Below are 24,907 nucleotides of genomic sequence, written 5' to 3'. Positions count from 1 at the left end.
GGTCTGTCAATGGCTATGAGCCAGGCTGGATGGGGATGGTGGCCCTAACCTGTTTTTCAGGTGGGAATGAGTAACAGGGGACATGTCACTTGATGATTACCTGTTCTGTTCATTCCCTCTGGGGCACCTGACATTGGCCATTGTCAGAAGACAGAATACTGGGCTAGATGGACCTTTTTTCTGACCCATTAGGGTTGTTCTTTATTTCTGAAAAAAAGACCCAATTCCTTGCTCTGGGCTTCGCTGAAGCTTCAGATCTTATCCCTGAAATAAAGGAAGCCCCTTCTCTGGTACCTTTTCTGTCAGTAGTGATGAAAAGAGCTTCTGCCTCTGCACAAGGGCTTGTGGTGCTTGAACTTTCTCAGAGGGTGGCATTAGGGGTGCAATTTTCTACTGGCACAAAACCAAACAGTCTCACTCTGCCCCTCCTCCAAGTCCCACCCCCCCACACCTGCTCCTTCTCTGAGACTCCCCCTCCATTTATTCCACCCCCTCCACCCTTGCTTGCTCTTCCCACCCTCACTAATTTTCCCCAAGCTGGCATAGGGAGGCAGGCAGGAGAGGGATGAGGGCTTCAATTGGAGATGCTCTGGGCTGAAGCTGAAGGCTTCACAGTGCAGGAGGGGACTCCAGGCTTAGGCAGTAGGTTGGGATGCGAGAGGGTATGAAGGCACTGTCTGGGTGCTTAGGCTGTGAGGTGTGGCTAGGGATGAGCGATTTGGGTGCAGGAGGATACTCTGGGCTGGGACTGAGGGAGTCAGAGGGCAGCAGAGGGATTAGTGCTAGGCCAGGCCAGGGAGTTAGGAACCAGGAGTGGGATCAGGGGTGCACGCTGGAGGTGCCTCTGACCTTCAGCAGCTCCCAGATTCAGATGCATGTCCCACCTCTGCACTTAGCAGCTGTAATGTCACCAGGACCTTCCTCCAGCACCAAACCACAGTTCCCTCTTGCAGCCTGAACCCCTCATCCCCAGCCCCACCCCAGAGCCCACATCCCCCACCAGAGCTCTCCCCACCTGCCGAGTCTGTCCCTACATCCAAAATCTCCCCCGCTGCCCACCCATCCCAAAGGCCAACCCCCATGAGCCTGAGCCCTCCCACCCCTCCCACATTCCAGTTCCCAGACTGTTGAAAGTGAGAAGGGGCTGGAGTAACTGGGAGGGGGGACATCACTGAAGGGGGGGGCAGAGGGTCCCCAACAATTTAAAAATCAAAGTGGGGCTCCTCAGTTTGCTAAAGTTCCCAAACGACTGATTTCCAGCAGTGATAGGCCTTCAGCATGATTGCAGATGTGGAGGCAGTTTGTGTCATTGCATCAAGAGCAACGTGGCTGTAATGAAAGGTGGTTGCCAGGGAGGCTCTATAGTCCAGTTCAAAGCTCCTTTTGTCTTCTTTACATGGGGTCTTGGAGGAAGAAGAATCCCCCTCAGTCAGTGTTCAAGTCATGGCAGGCAGGAAGCAGTTGTGGCAGAGGGCCTCTTCTGTGGCTCCCAAGAAGGTCTCCTTGCAGACCAAGCAACTCAGGTTTCTGGTTCTTCTGTTTAGCACGCTCCACCTTGGCTGGAAGAGACAAAACCTGACATTCTTCTGTCCCCTATCGGAGAGCAGAGACCACGGTACAAGATGTTACTGCTGCCCAAACAATCAGCTTTGAAAGTTAAGATTGCAATGTAAAGGTGGGAGCACTGAAACCATCACTCAGAATCTGTCTTAGGTGCAGAAGGGCCAAGGGAACTGCCTCCAGTATCTGTGAGAAGAGACACAATTTAAATGTCTTAGGCCAGTGTTTCTCAAATGGTGTTCTATGGAACCCTGGGGTTCCGTGATGTGAAAATAAGGTTTCCGTGAGAAAATTTCATTATGATAGCTGACTCCTCTGCAGCTCCCTGCTGTGCCGACACTGAAACAGTAGAACTAAATTTAATTGGTTTAACAGTTGGCAGGAGGGATCCAGACATTAAACCAACTGAATTTAGTTCCATTATTTCAGGGCAGGGCAGGGAGCTGCAGAGAGCCCCTCATTCACCCCACTACCCAAGAGAGTACACCCCTCCAGTAGGCATGGCTTGGCTTCTTCCTGCCTGTAGAACACCTCCACGCCAGCGTTCCTTTCGCTGGGTTCAAATGGCTGCCTGGTGTAGGTTCCCCAACCAGCACCACAGATGGGTTAGTCCTGGGAACCAGTTTGTGGCTGAGGAGGGTTAATTCTGGGGATGGGTTTGGGGCTGAGGTGGTTAAAGTCTGGAGATTGGGGGACAGGTTTGGCAGCCGCTGGGGTTAGAGCCTGGGAATGGGGTTCTGCAAAATTCTCTTTCTAGTTCAAAAGGGCTCCATGACCAAATAAAATTAGGAACCACTGTCTTACAGTAAGGGATGGGTTGGGATTCAAAAGAATATTTATTGCGGTACTGATGGAAGCTAGTTAAGAAATATGCTGGTGATTCAGTTCACTTTAGAATATGTTGCTTTGATGGAGCCGCAAAAGAAAATTTTAGCAATGACCAGAAATGATAAAACATATTGTGGCTAGTCATTAGCGCTGTGTGTTCTGTGTGTGTGCTGTCCCAGCTCTGCACAGCTGGCCAACACAGCAGACCTCACTGAGTGGAACCCACAGCCCCATTTCAATGGTGAAGGTGTCTGGCCAGGTTTATTTGTCAATGAAACAAAGTCCTAGTATGCTATAGTCTCTGCAGGAACACTAACACGTGTATGGACCAGCCTTGTGTACAGTGGGACTTTCTCCCCTTGGACAGCCAGACATACCTCCTGAGATCACTTTATAGACCAATACAAATAAGTTATATACATTTTCTCCTGTAGGCAACATTAGTTATCGCTTTTTATCTTGTAAGTACTGGTTTCATCAAAACATCTCTATCCATCACCTCATTACCCTGACCTTCTCGTTAAAGCACGGTCAGGATGTCCTTGTATCATCTTTGGGGAACGTTTACACAATAACCTTGTATCAGGATGTGCTGGTACATCCCTTCTGAATTGTTCTTGCCAGGTTCTGTGAACTTACAAGCAGGCATGACCTTCTGTTCACCACCTAACATTTGTGAACTCTGCTTAATACTAGGCAAGGCTTGACCATGACTTTAGTTCATGCCTCAGATCTCTTGTACACGGCCTCATGTCTCAGGATCTCTTTCTATGACACACCATGGTCAGAGCTGCTGTGTCCGTAGGATGGGATGGAGAGGCTCCCACAAGCCCTGTGGTTTAAGGGGGCCCCAAGTCAATTGTCCTATGGATGGGACCCAAGGGGCCTTGCATGGGGCAAACAGTCAGAGGCACAGGAAGCTGAGTGACCTGGCAGCCTGTTCTGTGCTCCACCATTTCCCATGCTGGGTTGCTCTGCTTCACTGCAGCAGCAAGAAGTGGGGTGATTTGTCTGAGAGATGGTGGTATGGAGATGCAGGCTGTTGGGTCACTCTGCTTCCTGTGGCTCCTGCTGCCACAGTGAGTGCAGAGGAACCCAACCCCTACTGCTGTCCCATAGTAGCCCTTCCCTGAGTAATCCCTCATCTTGAATGTCTTGGGGGAGGAAGCTTCGGGGAAGAGATGCAGCAGGGCAGGAGGGAGTGGTGTAGGGGTGGGAAGAGGTGAGCCAGGGTAGGGCTTAGGGCAGTGGGGTTGCCCTAGGCCTGGGATGGGAGTAGGATGTTGTTTTGGAGTCCACACCTCACTAGGGACGATCCGATCCTGATTATGGCCCAAATCTATGACAGAATGATACTCTGAGCCTCAGGAAAAATAGATAAAATAATTTTGTGCACAATCACCCTTTTATCCCAGGTAATTTTTAAGTTGAGCAATTTACTATTGACTTCAGAGCTCATCTATCATGGTCAACAAAACAAAGCAGCAGAAATGTAGCACTTTAAAGACTAACAAAATGATTTATTTTACTTCACTTATTAGCCATGTTGCAAGTTAATATCTTTGAAACACAGGGCCATATTCTCAGCTCCCTTTTTATACCAGTTCTACAGTCTGGCCAGAGTTTCCCAGATCACAATGGGAATTTTCAACTCATGTAAAGTTGGATTTGGCTCTTATGTCAATTATATGACACCGTAGCAAAGGGAGCACAGCAGAGCCCACTGCTTTCCTACATCAATTCTCCACTGAGGAAATGTTGTCCTTTAATTAGCACAGCTTATTACATCTGCTTCCTACAGTCTTTAGAGCCTTCAAAGTTAATTTTTATGCTACTGGAGAGATCTGAATTTCTGTGACTTCAGACAGCTGTTTGACTAATGAACTCACTGCCATGAAGGTAAAGCCTTTGACTCTAGTCTCATTAGAATTCAGAAGCTAAAGAGTTTAAGGTATCATCAATGCAAGGACAATAGAAAACCTATTGTCCTAGTTGAGACTGCTACGTGTTGAATGACCATTCTTCCTTCTGCAGCAGCAATGAGGGGACTCTCTCAAATAAGGCGTTAAAGGAAATTTGCTGTTCAGATGCTAACTACAGAAGGGTGATGTTTGAACAGATGCCATACTCTATCTCTGAAGCAGTGCATTGCAGTGAAGGGTAAACAGACTATTGTTTATAAAACAAAAATGTAAAATGGCAAGGTGCAGCAGCATTACATGAACCACCTGATTTCACTTGAATTCCACAGTGCATACAGATCTGATACATACCCCTCCATAGAAACTGGAAAAGACAAACCTATATTAGACTCTGAAAATAGTGAACTTTTGCTCAAGAAAGACAAAAATGCAAATGTTACAAACAATCCATTTATTGACTTTTAACCTAGGTACACAATTGAAATAATTTTGGCACTATGCTATACAGTGGATACATCTGTGTGCTGACAGTTAGTAAATACTGTACTTGGAACACTGCTGTGCTTTCAATTTGTACTGAGTCACTCAATCAGCAGATAGATATTTCAAACTGTATTGTAGTGTTCCTGTAAAGAAGACTGTACAGGTTGCATGAAAGATGAAACACATTAATGTGTGAACTATTTCATTGTAGGAGGTACTCTGAATTCTACAATCTCATATCAAAACATGATGTTAGCATTTAGAGATGGCCACAAATGTTTCATTAAAATCCTCATCAGATGTAGTCATGAGATAAATGAAAACTAAAACAAAATAAAATTTCTGCCTTTTAAAAAAGGAATAATATTTTACTAAAGAAAATAATTTAAAAAAGCCCTCATGGAATTTAATTCAATACAAAAGGCAAAAATACTATAGTATTAACATCTAAGTGTGAATTTTTACAAATTAATCTCACAATGGTGTTATGTAAAAGGCTGCAAACTGTACCATGTCTTCTGCAAGCAATGCCGTTATAAGTTATACAGTCTTTACATCCATGGAACACATGTTAAACAGGTTGTTAAATAGCCAATGGATATCAGTCTCTCAACAAATTGCAGGCAAAATGAAACAAAACAAAACAAAAATAGAACTTTCACAACCTTAGCAGTCTTCTATTTATGCCAAGTATGCTTTTCCAAATAGTGACTAACAGTCTTTTCAATGAGAATATTCTGTTAAAAAGGCAGCCGTTCAGTGCTGTTACACACTGTACATACTCTTATTTGAATTAAAACATTGCTTGGCGGCAAAAAATTTGTGTCTGTGGGCTCTATTCAAATGAAAAGATCCATACCTACCATCCTTAGGGAAGCTGCAGATGGTCATGGCTGTAAATTGGGCATACGGTCAGACTACCTCCTAAACTTGGCCAGGCCATAGAAATTACCCCCACTTCCCATAGTACTGGCCTAAGCTGCAGAAATCAGAGCAGATGTTAGTATTTGTACAGAAATTTAAAAGGGTAGTTTAGCTTTCCCTAGCCTCTTTTCAAGTGAGTAGATGGGTTTGAGGTTTGTAGGTACAAACTGCTGCAGGCTGATCAGATGAAAAAATATATCATCCAAAACCAGAGCACTTCTCTTACAATGTTCAGACTCGCATAAGCATGTGCTCTGCAAATCCACTGATGGGCACACAGAGTAAGAAAGAAACAGGAGCAGAAGGGACTGATGGGTAGTGTAAGACAGCGAATACTGTATGAAGGTGGTAAGGCTGTACAATGCAGGACCATGATACTAGGTTTCAAAACAAGTAATGTGGCCCAACAGATGCAAGTAGTAGAACGCTGCAGGAATCCCACAGCTACTCTGGTGCTATAATTCATGATAAAGAGAACTCTGTTAGGACCTAATGTTTGTATTTAAAAAATGGTTTTGATTTACAGAATCGGTCAGAAATGGTCAGGATTTACAAGACTAAAAGTTCTATACACAATACATTAGTTTTGAGTTTCCTTTATTTTTGCAGAGATGTTTCTAAGTCTTCATTTTTTCAAAGAAGAACCTGAAACAGAAATAATTAAAAACAACATTGTATAGTCATCCACGTTCCTGCAGTGCTACAGAAAATCATCATTAAAAATGTCCCTACAGGCTGGCACAGTGGTGCAAGTCGCAAAACACAGCATTGTCCTGCAAGAGCTCAGGCTTCATATCAGGTCTTACTCCTTGTTCTGTAGGATGAGAAGGACCAGAAACATCATGAATGTGGAATGCTCAGTCTCAAGGTACCTCATATGTCTGTATAGCGATGCTCCTCTGACAGACATGAAGAAGGCAGCTGATGGGCTACCCAAGCTTGGAAGCAAAGGGAGTGCTGATAAAAACTTCTTTTCTTCTGAAGTCCCAGCTTTTAGTTTATTCAAACAAACAAACCAAGAAACAAAAATACTGAATACACAAACTAAAAGGTCACTATGAGCAGAGTTTTCAAACAACCGAAAATACCACTGAGCCTTGACAGGGACTTCATCTGGAGAAAACACTTCTCCTTAGATGCAAGGTCTTCTTTCCTTCACTTTGACTGGATGGGTATCATAAAAGGGGCAACGTTTTCTAATTTAAACCAAAACAAACATAGCCTTACCTATTTAAGCATAATAGCAGGGTGATACTAAGAGGTCTGTAAGGACAAGTAACTGGTCATCAGTGAACTGCTGTTTGTGCTCCTGCCAGTTGTCATGGTGTGTCCTCCGGAAATTGGACAGTGTTTTCTTTACTGTCATCTGGGTAGCAGGCAATAAAGAGTTTGCTCTGTATTAATTTGCTATTTTAAAGCAGTTTCATATATGTAGAAAGTTTCCATAATATGGTAACAAGTAATCAGATGTAACAGGTAGTTCTATATTTTGATGACACTCATAACTAGCATTTGTATACATTTAGACAGTTGGAAAGTCTATAATGGACACCCCCCCGCCCACCTGGCCAAAATTTATCCAACCTAGAGCTGTAAGATTTTAAAATTTACATGTAATTTTGAATTCTAATCTCCCTGGTTCAGCGTTATTAAGGCTCTTACATGTGATGAAAGGACCTTTACTAGTTGGGTTTTTTTGCACTTTGGCACCCTATGATAAACTCTTATTAATCTTGATCAAAAGTTCTCTTCCCTCTTCTCTATTTTCTATTTTGTTATTGCTGCTTTAGGGGCTCTGGTTTTACTGGGTGTTTCACTGCTGGGCAGACAGACGATAAAAAGCTTTTACAATAATTTTTCAAAAACAAAAAAAAAAACCCACGCAGTCCTGTAGCACCTTAAACACTAACAGTTGTATTTATTATAATGAGCTTTTGTAGGTAAGATCCACTTCATCAGATTTGACTGCTTCATTTTTTGTGAAGCTACAGGTAAACATCGCTACCCCTCAGACTATTTACAATAATTTTTGTCTGAGTCACACACAACTTGCAAAGTGGTTAGGAGAGCAAATTTTTAGAGTGACATTCTCAAGATACTGTCTCCTATTATTATTTAATATATTTCATTTGGTGCACCTAAAGACAAAATAATCAGATGTACTCTCTAAATTTAATTTTTATAATCCAGTAAAAGTCAGCCCCAATAGAACTGGTTAGCTCTTTCCAGGAAATTCCCCTTCACAACACTTGAACACTATATGTTAATAAACAATAACTGGAGGGCTAGCAACAACTAAAAGCAAAGAAGCTTAAGTATTTCCATTCAGAGCCCCACTTTTGAGTTGCTCATCCAAGTTTTCAGTACTTTTATCAGGCTGCAATCTTGTAGGCCCGGGCCTCTATCCAATAGTTTTGTTTGGTTTTGTGCGTAAAAACTGGATTAGTCATTTTGAGTAAAAGGAGACTGAGGGAATTTTCCCATTGTAAATGAAACTTTCACAGCTTTCTACTTAATTTTGGCTCTAGCTCAGAAATGAGTGAGGCAGCAGTAGAAATAAGGCAAGGAGTTTGTGTGCTTTCATAAACTGCCTTTGACATAAAGCAGGTTTGGATGAGCTTTTGAAGTAAAAAATATCACTCTTGTGAAAAAACTGCTTCACAGTCTTTCTTCAGGGCAAGGGTGAGGTGCATTTTAGATTAGGAAAAGTAAACAGAAAGAAAAAAGGAACCCAACTGTTTTTACCTCAATTGGCTGAGGGTCATTCAGATGAGCACTGAGGTCCATCAGAAGCTGGGGCATCCAAGTGGGTACATCATAAGGGCTTGACAAAATACAAGCACTAAGTCCTAGCACACCAGCATGGCGCTTAACCAAGTCTGCAACAAAAAGACCGTAATGTCCATGTGGCAGGATACAAATCTCTCAAGATATGTTTCCATAACACAGCTAGACTTGAAACTTCTCTTTCAGTAATTTAAGATATTTTTAAATTATGAAAAGTACTAACACAAATACACACTAAACATAAGTTGTCAGGAACAGTAAAGCACAACCAACATTCACACTAGGGGAAATCTTAAACTCTGTATCTTCAAGCCATTACAGGAACTTCTGAAGATTAAAAACCCCATAGTTGCCCAACTTTTCATAACTTTTGTTCTGGAAGATGTGTTGCTCATGTCCATTATATTCTGGGTGTGCATGCACCCATGTGTGCGGTCAGTGAGTTTTGCCTTAGTGATATCTATAGGGCCAGCCATCGTGTCCCCTTGAGTGCTGGATCCATGTGCTGGTATATTAGGTGTTGCTGGCACTTAATGCCTTCTTGGTTCCTTCTTGTCAATAATTCTGACAGACACAGGAGGGCAGGTAAGGCAACGGATACAAGCAATGAATCTAAACAAAACCCACACGGTTATGAGAAGGTGGGTAACTTTTTTTTTTTTGGGCGCTCGCTCTTGTCAGTATTAGATGACTCACAATCAGTATCCATGAAATCGGGCTACACGTTTGCAACCTGCAGCACTGCTCTGCCAAAGCCAGCATCCTCTTGAGCTTGATGGGTCAATGTATAATGAAACCTGAATGGCTGGCTGGATGACCAGGTCCCAGCCCAGCAGATTTCTTGGCTAAGAATGCGTACCAGGAGACTGCCAATGAGGCCCGCATACTGATCAAGAGTGCTGACACGATCATCAGTGAAGGAAGCACTTTTGCCAGCTCATAGTAGTAGTGGATGCAGGCTCAGATCCAGAAAGAAACCCTTTGAGCATACAGCGGATGATCTTTCATCCTGTCCAACCCTACCATGAAAAACTGTGGAGATTTAAGGAATGGGTTTGTTCTAGCTATGTAAAAGGCCAATGTGGGTCTGATGCCCAGAGTGCGGAGTCTGTGGTCCTCACCTGACAACCACATTCCTTCCCAAACCTCGTGTCTTAGCTAGTCTGAAACTGGGAAATGACCTTGGGCAGAAAGGCTGTATGTAGACATAACTGGATCTTGCCCTTGTAGAAGATTGTACAGGGGAGTTAAAAAATAAGTGCCTTGATGTGGGACGACTTTATTGTGACCACAAATGAAATTTTCCAGGAAAGGAGCAGGAGAGAGCAGGAGCCAGAGACTTAAAGGAGTCTTAGGAGCCTTGACAGCCTAAAGTTCAGGTTGAAGTGTGGGAAAGGATCCCAGACAAATGGTTGGAGATGCTCCAGACCTTTTAAAAATTGTGCCCTCATATTGTGATAGAAGATCTACCTGTCTTGGAGAGGAGGACAGAAAGCCAAATGGAAGCCAGGTGAACCTTGATCAAAGAAAGGGACAGATGCTGGAGCTTGAGGTGCAGCAAATAATCCAGGATGTTCTGCAGCAGGGACTGCTTGGCCTGGATATGCCATTCTGAGGCCCAACATTTTTTTTTTTTTTTTTTTTAACATTTGGCCAGTTAGGCCACCTAAGGGCCGAGAATACCTGTTCATCCATGCAGCAGCCAATCCATCATCAGCTGCCGTGCTGCCAGGTCCAGATACAAAAGGCTGCTATAGTTTTTGGACAGCAGATACAGCCAAAAAGGCAGCTGCAGTGGAGTGGCTAAAAACAGGTTCAGCAGCATGCCGAGCCAGTGCTGGTGCGGGCAAGTAGAAGCTATCAGGATAACCTTTGCCCTTCATAAGGACCCCATGAATCAATGGCACTGGCTGGAAAGATATATCGGCACTTCTGACTATGGAATGAGGAAGGCATCTGAAAAGGAATCCCTGTCCATTCACTGGAGCAAGCAGAACACGTGACATTTTCCGTTCTGCTTGGATGTAAACAGATCCATCTGGGGAGTGCCTCATCTCTGGAAGATTAGGCTGACCCCCTCATGGGGAGATGAAAAGGACCTGGAGGTGAGGTGCCAAGACGTTCTTCATCCCTGGTAGGTACGCAGGAGTCAGATGAATGATATATCACACACAAAGGCTCCAAAGGCAAAGGGCCAGGACCTAGCTCTGCCTTGCCTGTTGCAGTCAGTGGGTGTTTCTTAATATGGGAGGTAAGGTCTAACTCACTGTGACCCACACCCACCTGCAGCTCATGGGTCACACGGCCATGTGCACATACTTGATCAGCAATGTTCAGCTCCATCTCCAGTCTATTCAAACAAGGCTGGCTTCAGTCTACATCCCCAACAGGCATGAGCTGGACCAAGTAGTCCGATACAGAACCATATCATGTTGTCCCTGGATGCTGGTTAAAGTCTGGATGGGTGCTGCAAGAAATTCACTTTGCAATGCCATCCCCAACACTAATCTTGTTCTCCAACACATCAGACCTGGGTTAGGGAGCCCATCTGGGCGCACGAAGTGCACAGGACCAAGGGCTACAGGATGATCTGGCTCTTCATCTCTGTCAGGGAGTTCAGAGCAGTTTGCCTGACCTGTCAGGGGAACCATAGCTCAGTGGTTAGAGCATTGGGCTTGTAAACTCAGGGTTGAGAGTCCAGTGCTGGCTCATGTGGAATTGAGGCATGTTGCTGCAGGTGGAAGACATCACACTGAAGCTGCTCTTCACCTGCCTCTGCAAGCTGTCCTCGACGAGCCAGTTGTCAGGGTAAAGGAAAACTAAGTGTCCCAGGTAAGCCCTTATTGGTGCCACGCATTTTACGAACACCTTTGGGGCCAATAAGAAGCCAAAGGGCAGCGCTGTGAATTGAAAATGGTGTCTGCCCACTATGAAATAGAGGAAGTGCCTGTGTCCCAGGAATATGAAGATGTGGAAATAAGAGTCTTTTAAGTTGAAGGTAGTGTGCCAGTCTCCTGGATCAAGAGATGGATGATGGAGGCCAGAGACACCATGCAAAATTTCAACCTCTCGAGAAACTTGTTGATATGGGTCGGAGATGCTCTTTTGCCTTTGGGATTAGGAAGTAACAGGAACAGAACCTCTTCCCTTGCATGTTGCAAGGGACCTCCTCCACCGTCCATCAGTGCAGAAAGTTTTAAACCCGAATGAGAAATTGCTTGTGAGAAGCAACTGCCTGATATACCAGTGCATGAGTGCGGCACTCAAAGGAGTCCCATGGACAGCCCTACAAATACCACTGAAAAATTCTGATGACCCCACATATGGACATACACAGACCTAGAATAGAATGGACCTGAGCAAGTATTTGAAGGAGGAGGAGAAGTTACATTTCAGTAAGTAGTGTGAGGGGCTGCCTCTGAATATCTTCATCCAGTGGACTCAAAAATGCCTACACCAGCATTCAGTTTACCAGAAAGTTACAGTTCTAATAACACAGAAAACTCCAGGAATGGCAAGCTCTAACTTAGTTCCTTCCTTTGGTGACTCCAAGGGGAAGGTGGAATAAGGACTGTGACTACTAAATGGTAACCACTTCCCCTTTGATTAGTCTTCGAACATAGGTCCATTCAAACCTGTGTGTAAGAATAACCTACAAGAACCCTATTAACCTAGTCATATAAGTTTGCGCTATAGTCCTATAGTGTTACTTAATATTTATACCAGGGATCAGCGACCTTTCTGAGGTGGAGTGGTGAAATTTGACCTTTTGACCTCTGTGTATGGCTGAGTGCCAGTGATACTTTTTAAAGTCACTAATAGTCCCACTCACAACAGCTTCGTTAATAAATAAATTAAGATGCTGAGCTTTACCATTTAGTTGGTGGTGGTTGGTAACATTAGCTGGTCTTTTGTTAATCCACAGGTGGCATGGCTTTGAGCAAGCCCCTGGCTGCACGGGGGAGGAGCTGAGCTCCCGCCTTGTGTGCCAATGAAAATCTGCTTGTGTGACAGGGGTTGCTGACCCCCGATTTATACCACATCAGCACCCGAAGTTCCTGCTCCTATTGCTCCAAGCACAATGGGGTCCCAATCCCAAAACATACAGGAAAAAAGTCAGATCTATCAACAAAAATGTTTTGTTCATGATGGTTTACAAACACCTAAGTGTTATAAACATTTACATAAGCAACAGATCTGTTTCTTTATGCATATTCCTTAAAACATCCTCCTTAACTGCAGTGCATGTTCTAACCACCTGGATTATTCACATAATACGTTGTGTGGAGATAAAATAAATGAACAGAACCAGATGTTTAATGTAAAATTTGCTTCTCTGGGGCAGTCTCTCTACCTGCAGAAGGAATGGTATCCACCAGCATGCCAAGGTCTCGCTTTCTCTTTTTTGGTAGTCTCGTCTTGCAGAGCTGTTCAAAGTGAGCCTGCATTGGACAGTCCATAGTGAGGAAGTTGCACTGGAGCAGACCACTCAATGTGGTAGCAGCCATTTCTCTCACCTAGAAGCAGAAACATCAGCTACATCAATTACAACAGCAAACGTGCATGGTTGACTTTTATTACTGCCTTTTTGGCCTTATCAATTAGATCATATTGGAATACAATGATTGAGAAAGATTTTTCAAGTTTTTAATCACTTCATGTTAGGTAATTAAATATAATTAGTATGTTAAAGTGTCACATATAAAGCAGTGAATTAAATTCATTCATAATTTTAAAACAGTCTTTACACAGGAAGACAAAATTAATGATCCAGAACTGTGGCAAACAATAAAATTTCAGTAGCAAGAAACTTATGTTGAAATCTAAAACTGCAAATGACTTTGGATTTTTAAAAATAGTTTTCTGTGATAAATACATAATCCAGAACAATTTTTAATAATGGTACTTTGATTTTATAGACAATATTTAAATAGTACAATTATTATACAGATACCTGCTTTGTCCATTAATAAAAACAGTACACTAAGATCTGCTTATACAGGAGAAAGTATACTTTTGTTCAAACTACAGTAGACCCTCGAGTTACACGAGGGTTCCGTTCCACACACCCTCATGTAACCCAGATTTCATGTAAGTGGGGGGTCTGGATTTTTCCCCAGCAGAAAACACGTTCTGCAGCCAGGGAAGCAGCAGAAAGGTAAGTCCTGGGGTAGGGGGGGCAGTTGGGAAAGGTTAAGTCTGGCAGTGGGTTGGGGCTGTGGGAGATGGGTAGGCTAAGCCTGTGGTGGGTTAGGGCTGCAGAGGGGTGAGAGGTGGAGTTGAGCCAGAGCTGTGTGTATGAGGGTAGTGAGCTGGGCCATGGGGGGTTTGAACTGGAGTGTGGAGGGGAGATGGGGGGTGAGCCAGAGCCAGGTGCAGGGATGAAGATGACCCAGAGCCATGCACGGGTGGTGAGCTGGCAGGGGGGTTGAACCATGCCCAGGGAGGTTGAGCTACAGTCGTGCCTGAGGGGTGCTGAGCTAGAGCCGGGGGGGGGGGGGTGAGCAGGAACTAAGGTGGGGGACCTGAGCTGGGGCCATGCAGAGCTGGGGGGGGGGTGTTGAGCCAGGGTGGGGAGGGGGAGCAAGTTAAGCACAACTGCAAATCATGCATTTCCAGGGTTTACTATAGGAACTGGAGGTCAGCCACTTAAGAGCAGGGTCGCGTACTCTGGGTTTGCGTACTCTGAGTCCTTACTGTATATCTCTTCTTTCCTGACCACATATGAAACCTTTAGATCCACAATGTAAGATGGACATTTTGGAAGTATGCAAGTTTAAGAATATCTATATTCACCATATTCGTAATCCTAGCTGAAACTTGGGCAATTTACCAGACTACTTTGTATTAAGACTGAACTAACACAATACTCATCATAATCCTGTAATTCTTGCTTATGTTTCTAAGCAATGCTGGAATATTAGGCAATGATATAAGGGCAGTAGTGCACAGTCACTGACTCAGTTCAATAACTTTCCAGTGTTCATTTTACTGCCTTTAGCCTCGGTCAATCCGTCAGTCAACTGGATTGTAAAAATAGATATGCTGGATACATGCACCGCTCTTTTCCAAATAAATACAAGCCAACTCAATTTCAACTAATTACCAACAAATTCACAAACGCGACAATCTTTTTATAATTTCACTGGAAATAATTATATTTCAAGACAGTTAAATTACTGTTTGCTTACAAAAATAACTGTACCTACTAAACAGTGCTCCCTATAAACTGCGCACTTAGTCAGCCACCCAGGAGAGATTCAAATGCTGCCCAGCTGACTACCCGAGCTCCAAGAGCCAGCAACATGTGTTTCTATGGGTGGCGCACACATGCCGCACTGCGCATAATTTATTCTGCACATGGATGGAAAAAAATTAGAGGGAACATTGCAACTCATTGTTACTACATTACTCTACTATACTATTAAAATCTGAGAACTCTGCCAAAAATTAAACCGTAGAAACAGAGGTTCTGTCTTAACTCAAATTTTGTCCTGTCATAACAATCTCACTGCTATTAAAAATGGAGGTTATGAGGTAGCCATAAGAACATTCTACCATTATAAAAAATCTGAAAGCTCAATTAACTTATTAAAATGTTGGCAGTGGTTGCCTCATTTACTGATAAGTACATACTGTTACACTTACACTGAACAGAATGTTCATCTAGCTAGAGTACAAACACCTACCAATGGTCTGAATCCAATGTAGCAGATTATAATAAATTATATTCTTGAACATAATGTTCTGAACCTCCACAAAGCAATAAAAGTATAGCTGCAAGTGCTGTAATAATTAAACATAATAAGTTAACAACAGGCTCTTGAGACTTCCTTCCATTTACATTTCCACAACATATTATTCAAATGTGATCCACTTTATTAACAATGTAAAGGATGAAGTGAAATAGTCTGCCAGTACTGTTTATGAGCAATTTATGAGTCTCTTAAGGACTAAGCTATTAAATGAAACATGAAGTGCTAATGTAAATCCAAGAACAGGAGGAAGCTAGGCAGTAAAGTGAGCAGGCTCACTAGGTTACTTATTATTAGAATCCATTTTCACTATTGTCAAACCAGCGTTACTAAGAGCAATATTTTGTTGCAAGAAGCACCTTGAAACAGTCTTTAAAATCCAACTTAATAAGGTATAGTGTCCATACATACATATTGCAATGCTCATCATACTCAAGAGTTCATAAGTCATCAGGCCTGTATAATGCTGTGGAGTAGAAACATTCAGTGGAAGACTTTCCCATGCATCCGTATTTGCTAAATATGTTTTTCTGTAAAGGAGACTAATTGTAGCATTTGGCTTTCTTGTATTTAAACAGTAAGTAATAAAGATGCACCAAAACTTGGATGAAAAATTAAGGCCTCAAGGAAAAGCTGCTGTGGAGTACTCTTCATGTACTATTTGCTGTTAAAAACTGAGACACTCAAATTTCTTAAAAGAAAAATTGTAGCGTAGTAAAAAGACTTTAAGCAGTACACTGAATTATACACAGAATAAATTAGTGAAAACTTTTGTCGTATATGAAGTAGAAAAAAGAAGCAAAGCATCAAGCTGCCATGTTGATTGTCTCATAAAGCTCGTGACAGAGGAAATTAAAGTCCCATTAAAATAACTGTAAGCTTAATACATTCAATGTTGTTTTAGTAAATTATGTACTTTTATGTATTTTGGTTCATTTAACAGCTTTTCCCTCACTGATCCCATGAACTACCACCAAAACACCCCAACACTGGAAGGAACTGTTTACCTAGTCTGGATGCTTCAATTCCACAGCTTTTAATAGAGCACCAGCATAGATAAGAAAGGCTCTTGCTATACAGGCGAACTAGGCATAGGCAGTGGAACTCAAGACACTAGTTCACACATGAAGCCTAACTACCAATGGCTGAACTATAATAAATTTCAAATTACAATTAAGGACTTCAAGAAACAGAAATCTATGAGATTCCTTGATAAGATGTTCTAGTAGTTACTTACCCTCACTTAACCAATTGTGCTATATTTCCAATTTACTTTTGTTAGCGAACTTCAACTAATTACTAGATTTTTTAAAATACTTTTGTCTGCTAGATTAAAGAACCCAGACATTTTCTCCTCCTAGGTGTTTGACACCATTACCAAGTCATGTTTAAGTTTCTCTTCAATAGACTGAGGTGCTTTTGCTTCTCATTGTAAGATGCATCTTTCAGAACTCAAATGACTGTTACTGCTCCTTCCCTGAATAATGTTTAGCTATTCCCAACGTTCTTTTTGAAGTGTGGGCACCAGAAGCAGATACAGTATTTCAGTAGTGGACTCACCACTGCTATAGGCAATACCATCTCCCTGATTACTCTATATTCCTCCAAGGATCACGAACCATGGTATTATACCAGAGTTTGTGTCCCTTTAGTCATCTACCATGATGCCTAAAAACCAGTAAGATGGGTGAGGTAATATATTTTATTGGAAGAGACAAGCTTGCAAGTTTCACAGGAGACCATCTGTGGCCTTTTCTATACTGTCGAGTTCTGTTAATACAAATGAAGCCAAAAATTGGTGTAAATACCCCTCTTGTGCATGTTCACACTACAGTCCTTCTGTCAGCAGAATGCATCCACATTTGGTGCTCAGGCTCTGACAGCAAGATCAGTGCACTGTGGGTAGCCACCCTACTGGACTACTTGTCACCTTTTGCAGTTAAAACTTATGGAAAGGCAGAGTGATTCACAATGCATCATGGGTGCTAGCTCAAAATCCCATGGTACGCTTCTTTCTATGCTAGCATGCCATAGACTTGCGACTGCATTTCAGAGCATTTTTCAATGGTTCCTGTCTATTGTGCACTAGCCATCTTCATCTGAAAGTACAGACCTCACGCTGCTCTTTACTATTATGGTCACTGCTGTGAACACACTGCAGATGATCATGCAGTACATTATCATCTTCCAATCTGACCAGGAATCAGAGTTGTCTGACCTGCTGTGTGCCATGGAAAGATTGCACCAGATTATTTTTGCATTCATGGAGCAGCTGAACACACTGAACTATTATATTTGGGCTCATAAAAGATGCACTGAGTGGTAGGATCACACCATTATGCAGGTCTGGGATGACAGGCAGTGGCTACAGAACTTTTGGACATGGAAAGTCACCTTCCTGGATGTGTGTGTGGAGCTCACCCAGACCTGTGGTTCAAGGATACAAAATGAGATTTGCCATCAAGGCAAAGAAGCCCATTATGACTATTGTGTGGACTCCAATGACTCCAGACTGCTACTGCTTAGTTGCAAATCACTTTGGAGTTGAGAATTCCATCGCTGGGGCTGTCTTAATGCAAACATACAGGGTCATTGATTGCATCCTGATGCAAAGAAGAGAGACTCTTGGCAATGTGCCCGATGGCTTTGTGGCTATAATATTCCCTAACTGTATGAGGTGATAAATGGCGCACACACTCCAATTTTGGCCTCAGATCATCTTGTGATGGAGTATATCAACAGAAAGGGATAGTTCTCTATAGCATTTCAGGTGCTTGTGGATCATTGTGAACATGGTGATCCAGAAACATATGTGATATGTGCATCTTCAGAAACACTGGGCTGTACAGAAAGTGGAAGCAGGGAATTTCCCTATCAGAAGATTCCACTGGAGGATGCTGAAATGGCCATTGTGATCCTGGGAGACCCAGTATATGCCTTACTCCCATGACTATTTGAGCCTTACACAGGAAACCCGGACAAGTGCAAGGAGCACTTCAACAATAGGCTGAGCAGGTGAAGGTGGACCATGGAATGAGGCTTTGGCAAACTAAGAGCACTGTGTTGTTGGCTTTGTGGCACGTTAGACCAAAATGAGGAAAAACAGTTCCACGGTCACTGCAGCCTGCTGGGGATACCAAGGACAAAGAGTTTTTCCTGGGGTGGAGCATGGAGACAGACAGACTGGCTGTTGGAATTCGAAAAGCCAGATACCAGTGCTATTAGAGGCACATAAGTGAGGCTATTTGATTCAGGGAGATTTTGAGGCAGTATTTTGATAATGAGCCCCAGTAACATGCCTTATACAGTCCCACCTTTCATTTAGCTTCAGTGCTCAAATTTCTTTCTCCAGAGCTGACAGAGAGGTATGTGAAGCCTGAAAATTTGTCCCTTTCACTATCAGAAGTTGGCCCAAAAAGATATTACCTCACCCACCTTGTTTCTGTCATGTTCAGGAACCAACACAACTACAACAAAATCAAAAACATGACGGCTGGGCTGAAATCTATGGCACTGATTTCACAGGAACTCACAAGAAATACTAGACATTTTAAAACATTCATTGAGAAGCAAATATACTATTGTGGAGAACCATCAGTTTTACAATTTTTACTTAAAATAACTTGAATTTACACTTGATAACTATCAGAGGGTAGATGTGTAAGTCTGTATCTGCACAAACAACAAGAAGTCCTGTGGCACCTGAGAGACTAACAGCTATATTGGAGCATAAGCTTTCATGGCAAAGACCCACTTCGGCAGATAACTTGAAAACTAAGAACTTGTGTGCCACGTTTCATGATAGAACAAAGAGACAAGATATATAGATTATTAAAAATGAGATTCTATACTGAAATCAGCTTCTCAAACATAGTGCAATGAAAGCAAATCTGTGGTTGTTACCAAAACATACTGGAATCTGCCAATTTTTATAATGAAAAAGCAAGATTACTGCCATAGGTTTCTATGGTAACAATATGATTGTAAGAGATTACTATGCAAAATAGGTTTTGATGATTTCTACCTCACCAGTTCAAGGATGTGTTTTATCTAATTACCTAAAGATCTATGTAACTATTAAAAGCAAACAGCTACTTTTGTAAATTATGTAAATATGGGATTATGTGATGAATGATTCAATTAGTAAGGACAACAAACTAGCTGAGACCACCAGCTCTTGTTCTATTGTAATACTATAACATGCAGTGACATGACTGATACCAAAGAAACCTGCTGGAGACTGCAATCACAGCATTGGGAATAGCAGGTAAAATTGGTTATTTTAAAATACAAGGTGCCATCTTGTGCAATTTGAAACACCAATTCTAAATTTGTTTTAACAATTATTTGCAATTCACCTTACACAGCTTAGATTTTCTTAACAGTGAGACACTTCACTCCAAGTTCAAACAGATTTTACACAAAAATATGACATGAGGTCCTCTTGCCCTTCCAAGAAGGGAAACATATTACATGATAATGGACTTTAAGTTGGGCATTAGGGATAAATCAGCCTTGGCAAATAACATACAGAACAAAGTGGTATTTTGAGACGAGAAGTGAAAGCGCTCAGTTCTAACTGAAATATTAACGTTTCTCATTATGATTCAGCATGATACGTTATATCACACACACCTTATATATGTAAACCATATGATTTCACATATATCCAGTACATTATTATTATGTTAATTTAAAAAGCTTTACTATAAGGAAGAATTTCACAAATTAGAAGCCTTGCTAATAAACATTTGTGGTTCCCATTAATGCTCTTTATAAGGCACCTTGCATCTATGCCCATTAGAGCTCTCAAGAGCACACATTCATTAAATCACTATTTGGACTTGACTTTCTTGATTTGAGCATCTTGAACATTAGTAGCTTCCTGGAAGCCAAATTTTTCAATATTTCTGAAACACAGAATACTGCTTTTATGGTAAGAATACTTATGGGCTATTTGTTCTCCAATGAGATATGCCATGTTTTCTCATGTCAACATCTGGCTTTTAAGACAGGTTCATTTAAGTTAATTAGGAACCTGAAAAAAAGTTACTAGCCTTCTGTAACTTCTTCAAGATGTATTGCTCACATCCATTCCTATGTAGGTGTGTACTCATCCCAATCATCACTGCTGGAAAGATTTTCCTTAAGCGATATCTGTCAAGTCGTCTCTGCTGCCCCTTGAGAGTTGCATCCTCACAGTGATAGCTACTCACACCCCACCGAACTGCTGTCCCATTAGTTCTTCCTTGGATACTAACTCCAATAAAAGGGCAGACTGGAGGTGGTGTTGGGTAGTTGGAATGGACGAGCAACAAAACTTGAAGAACAGTAGTCACAGAGGGCTAGTAACCATTCTTCTTCTTTGAGTGCTATCTCCTATCCATTCCAATACAGGTGACACCCAAGCAGCTCTGCAAGCATCTAGAGTTAATTTGGCACATTGATGATAAGATCACTTGGCCAAAACTCACAGGCTACGTCTGCACTAGAAACATCTGTCTACGGAGGTTACTGTTGGAAGAGATGTTTTGACAAAACTTATGCTGATAGCATCTACACATAAAAGCGGATTGATCTTTTGACTCACTCTGTTGACAAAACGGCTGTGAAGCATCTACACAGCTTTTCTGTTGACAGTTTCTGTTGACAAAACACATTTTGTGTGTAGATGCTCCATGAGTTTGGTCTGCAAAACTATAGTGTAGATGTGGCTATTGTCTCTAGCTTGCTGGGTGATGGCATAGTGCAGGGGTCTGCAACTTGTGGTTCTGGAGCTGCGGGAGGCTCTTTATGGACTTGTTTGTGGCTCCTGATGCTATAATTGCAAAGTAAAAGAAACAAAGACAAAAAGCCTCCCGATTATTTTCAATTAACAGTTAACGTCCCGCAGTAAACTTCTATCACATTACAAATCACTGTGTGTGTGATGTTCTTAAAATACAGGTTACAAAAAGTATGGTTTGACATTATTTTTAAGGACGGTCTCATATTCATATGCACTGAGACTTTTGAATTATTGATTTTTTTACTGAATTTAAAAAAATGTCTCTTCTTGCTATTTTGGCTGACGAATCCTGACATAGTGGGATGCAAAAGTGTGGACTGACAGCTATGTTGCTGCTGCCATCCTACAGATGTCCTAAATCAGAGCTTGGGCACAGACACACAATCTGATGGGCTACATCTACACTACAACGATCCTTGGAAAGAAGTTCTTCAAAAGATCTCTTCCCAAAAACTTTTCAAAAGAGCACATCCACACACAAAAAAGTGGATAAAAAAATTGATGCGCTCTTTCGATAGAGAGCGTCCGCACAGCCCCCACTCTTTTGAAAGAACTGTTCAGGGATTGAAAAATCTGGTGCCATGAGGACTGCTCTTTCGAAAAAAGGGGCATCTTCACACATTTTTTTTCCGAAATAATCTGGCCACAGGAGTAACACTAACTCTTTCACTGCCTCAGATATCTCCGGCACAGATGGTAGCACCAGAGCTGTTGAGCTAAATGTCAAGCTTGGGTGGTTCTGTCTTAGAAGAGTGTCCAAAGGTGCTGAACTCAAAGACACCCTTCCCAGAGCTGGAGTCGACAGTATTACATGCACCTCTGGTATGTGAGTGGCACAGTACGAATCACTCTCTGTCAGCTTCTCTATGCTTTGCAGACCTTGCGGTTGGGAATGCTGCCTGGTCAGTTTTTCTCTGCTCTTCTCTTGGCACCAGCAATGGAGAGCAGCGTTGAGCGTCCCATGCCAGAATTGTCCTTCCTGACATCAGCAACAAGTGTCAATGCCAGGAGCCCCAGCCCACAATGGAATGGCACTATGTATCTCTCAGAGATGCTGGGGCACTTCTTACTGAAGCCAAGTACTCAATATTGGTTCAGTGTGACTCAGCTCCAAAGGTAGCCCAAGAGCTCTCTTTGTAAGTAGCAATTTGAGCTAAGTGTCCCTGTGTTTGTCTTCATTCTGGGCCTGAAACTCTTGAAAAACCTATGACACTCCTGAACACGGGTCTTCCTCAGACACGAGGCAGCTACAATGCAGATAACGAACAAACATTGGCCTTTAGCATGATGCACATCGCTTATACCACAGGGACAGAGATATATCCCAGTGCTGGAGAATGAATGCCCCACTAAGCAGGGTTGCTACTAACTGTAACGTCAACTCTAAATAAAGAGCTATTTACAGATAAACAATTAAGTCCACTGAAAAGGGTACTTGCAGAAAAAATGCAAGGATGAGCAGCAGTTCCAGTGACTGCCTCGCCAGTAAGAAGGAACTGAGGTGGCAGCAACACACTATAAACTAACACTGAGGGCACAACTCCAGGGGGCAGCAGGATACCACTGAAGGAAAAACTTTCTGGTGGTGGTGCTCAGAGCATGTACACCCCTGCAGTAGAATGGTTATGAACAAGCACTTGAAAAAAGATTTATTTTGAATCTGAAAATTCAGTCCTTTGACCAGATTCAATTCACTTGGACTATGCATCTGGAAAATTCTACGTCAGATAATGTCTCAAACATACAAGACTAAAAATTAATTCAAGAGTGGTTGTAAAAGGAAGAGATTTGAAGTGTATTTCCACTCTGAAAAGAAAACTTTATAAAAAAGGACATTTTGAAATTATGTTTCTATATTTTCATGGCTTCCACTGCAAGTTTTTTCTATTTAAGAAGTAAGAAGATTTTTTTAAAAACAGCCAGTCCTTCAGACACAGCTTAAAATAATGAGTCAGGCTTGTTTTTTTGTTTTTAAATTTCTCATGCATCACACCAGTAGTAAAGGTTCTGTGAGACAAATTCCACCCTCATATGTGTGCAACTCATTGTCTTCAAATTATATTTCTGCAACTCTACTGAAGATTTTCATAACTGAAGGCAGACTTTGCTATAGGAACTTCTGATACATAAGTCTGGACAGAGTCCAATTTACTTGAACATAATACTACAGAGCCAGTATTACCAACGTGAGTCAAACATAGTAAAAAGTTACTTTTGTGATTACAATCAGCTGATATGAATGAATACACACAGGTAACATCTGCTAAGTAAGAAAGTGTTATTTCACATAATCAGATTTTACAGTAGAAATTAATTTTAACTCTCAAGATTGCGTTTTCTACCAATACTGGTGATGTCTCTAGTACTGCAATGATACTATTACTGCTCCTACTGTATCGACAACAGAACAGAAAACAATGAGATTCATGCCATTTTTTATTGTTAATTAAATGCCTTCTGGAATTATTTTGTTTTCCTGTTGAAAGTGGAATTTTATAAAAAATATAATTCTATACAAGGTCGCATAGATAAGGTTAGCATAGACAGATATATAGATTAGTTAGATTAGATATGCAAGAAATTGAAAAAGAATGCATATCCTATTAGTGCTAAGTATGGAAACTTCCTATTCTTTGTACAAAGTTACACAGTAAGAGGCAACAAACCAGATGTATAAAGATAAGTGTAAAAAACTTTGATTGTGCTTTTTTATTCACATCCAATGTCTTTCACTGAAAGTCAAAATACAAGGCTATAGAAATTACTACGTTTACCTCAAGCTGTTCATCTTCCAAAAGTTTTATAACCAACCATCTTATGTCACTGACTACTTCTTCATTGTTGAGGAAGATAAAGAGATTATAAAATACCATAGTTTGGAGGTAGGTTAGTACTGTGTACCTAGCATGCCAAGAACTGCTTCTTGCTGTCTGTAAGCAACAAAGATTAAACAGAATTAAAAACATGGACATGAAGAAAAACTATATTATTACATAACCCTTTTGCGCTGCTGCAGCAAGTTACTCATAAAAGTTGTTTTCCCTCCAAAGCTTTGTTTTGCCTATGTTCTTTTAATCTAAATTTCCAAAGTATCTAAGTAGTTACTATTTGTAGTATTGCATACTCAGCTGAGAAACTTAACAGGTCACATCTTTTGAGGTGTTCATGATCTCAGATATCAGCCTCTTTTAGTAGCCAAAAACTTTAGTTATGCTCAACTTTGCACTGAAATTGTGTGTATACTAGACTTTGGTAGCGTAACGATGGAAAAAAGCTAGTTACTGGCAAAATATGTAAGCAATAGGTGAAAGCTGAGCTAGTACCACTGGTCTGACTGCACCTGCTGCTGATACCCATTTTCAGCAATGGGTAATTTTTCTAGAGTACATGAAGGCTGAAAGAGTTAAATGAAAGATCTGCCCAATTTTTTTTTTTTTTGAAAACTTTGTGCATTTGGTAGCACTTTGCATTCAGTTTCTCCATTTCTCGGTATAGTCAGCATTTGTGTGAGTCTTTCACGAAGTTTTAAGTTGGACAGGTGTGCATTTTAGCAGTAACATACAATTGTAAACCCACAAAAGAAGAGAACATTTTGCATTCCAAAACTACGTTTCAACTTGTTTTTGAGACAAAAACAGACTGCCAACTTGTTACTAAACCCTTAATTATTTTTATTTCTTAAAATAAACTATACACCCCATCTGGGTCAAATATTTGACAAGTAAAAAAATAAAACTGAGAACAGATTTTTTGAGATGATATTCTGTTAGAAAAAAAGGGTACATCTATATTTACTGGAGAAGAGTGACTTGCTGGCAGTACATCCTTTGGGTTCGATTTAGTGCGCTTAGTGGGCTGTG

The 24,907-nt window shown here is 41.6% G+C and overlaps 1 protein-coding gene across 6 annotated transcripts in view; it reads right to left on the bottom strand.

The window, feature by feature from the left end:
* Positions 1 to 4,746: 4,746 nt before the first annotated feature.
* Positions 4,747 to 24,907, bottom strand: part of PSME4 (proteasome activator subunit 4) — a 147,198-nt gene continuing 127,037 nt past the window's right edge. For 2 of the 6 annotated variants that reach the window (XM_074989520.1, XM_074989524.1), the window contains 4 exons: positions 23,822 to 23,977; positions 12,859 to 13,021; positions 8,463 to 8,596; positions 4,747 to 7,083 (listed from right to left, as the gene is read on the bottom strand). In XM_074989520.1, the coding sequence (XP_074845621.1) occupies positions 6,949 to 7,083; positions 8,463 to 8,596; positions 12,859 to 13,021; positions 23,822 to 23,977 (588 nt within the window). In that variant the 3' untranslated portion in view covers positions 4,747 to 6,948. The remainder of the gene's footprint in view (positions 7,084 to 8,462; positions 8,597 to 12,858; positions 13,022 to 23,821; positions 23,978 to 24,907) is intronic. The other 4 variants (XM_074989521.1, XM_074989523.1, XM_074989522.1 and 1 more) reach the window with 4 other exon arrangements.

This window comes from Carettochelys insculpta, chromosome 3, assembly GCF_033958435.1.
Source record: "Carettochelys insculpta isolate YL-2023 chromosome 3, ASM3395843v1, whole genome shotgun sequence".
Classification (NCBI taxonomy): domain Eukaryota; kingdom Metazoa; phylum Chordata; order Testudines; family Carettochelyidae; genus Carettochelys; species Carettochelys insculpta.
Note: the sequence above shows the minus strand (reverse complement) of the source record. Positions and strands in the feature narration are given on the sequence as shown.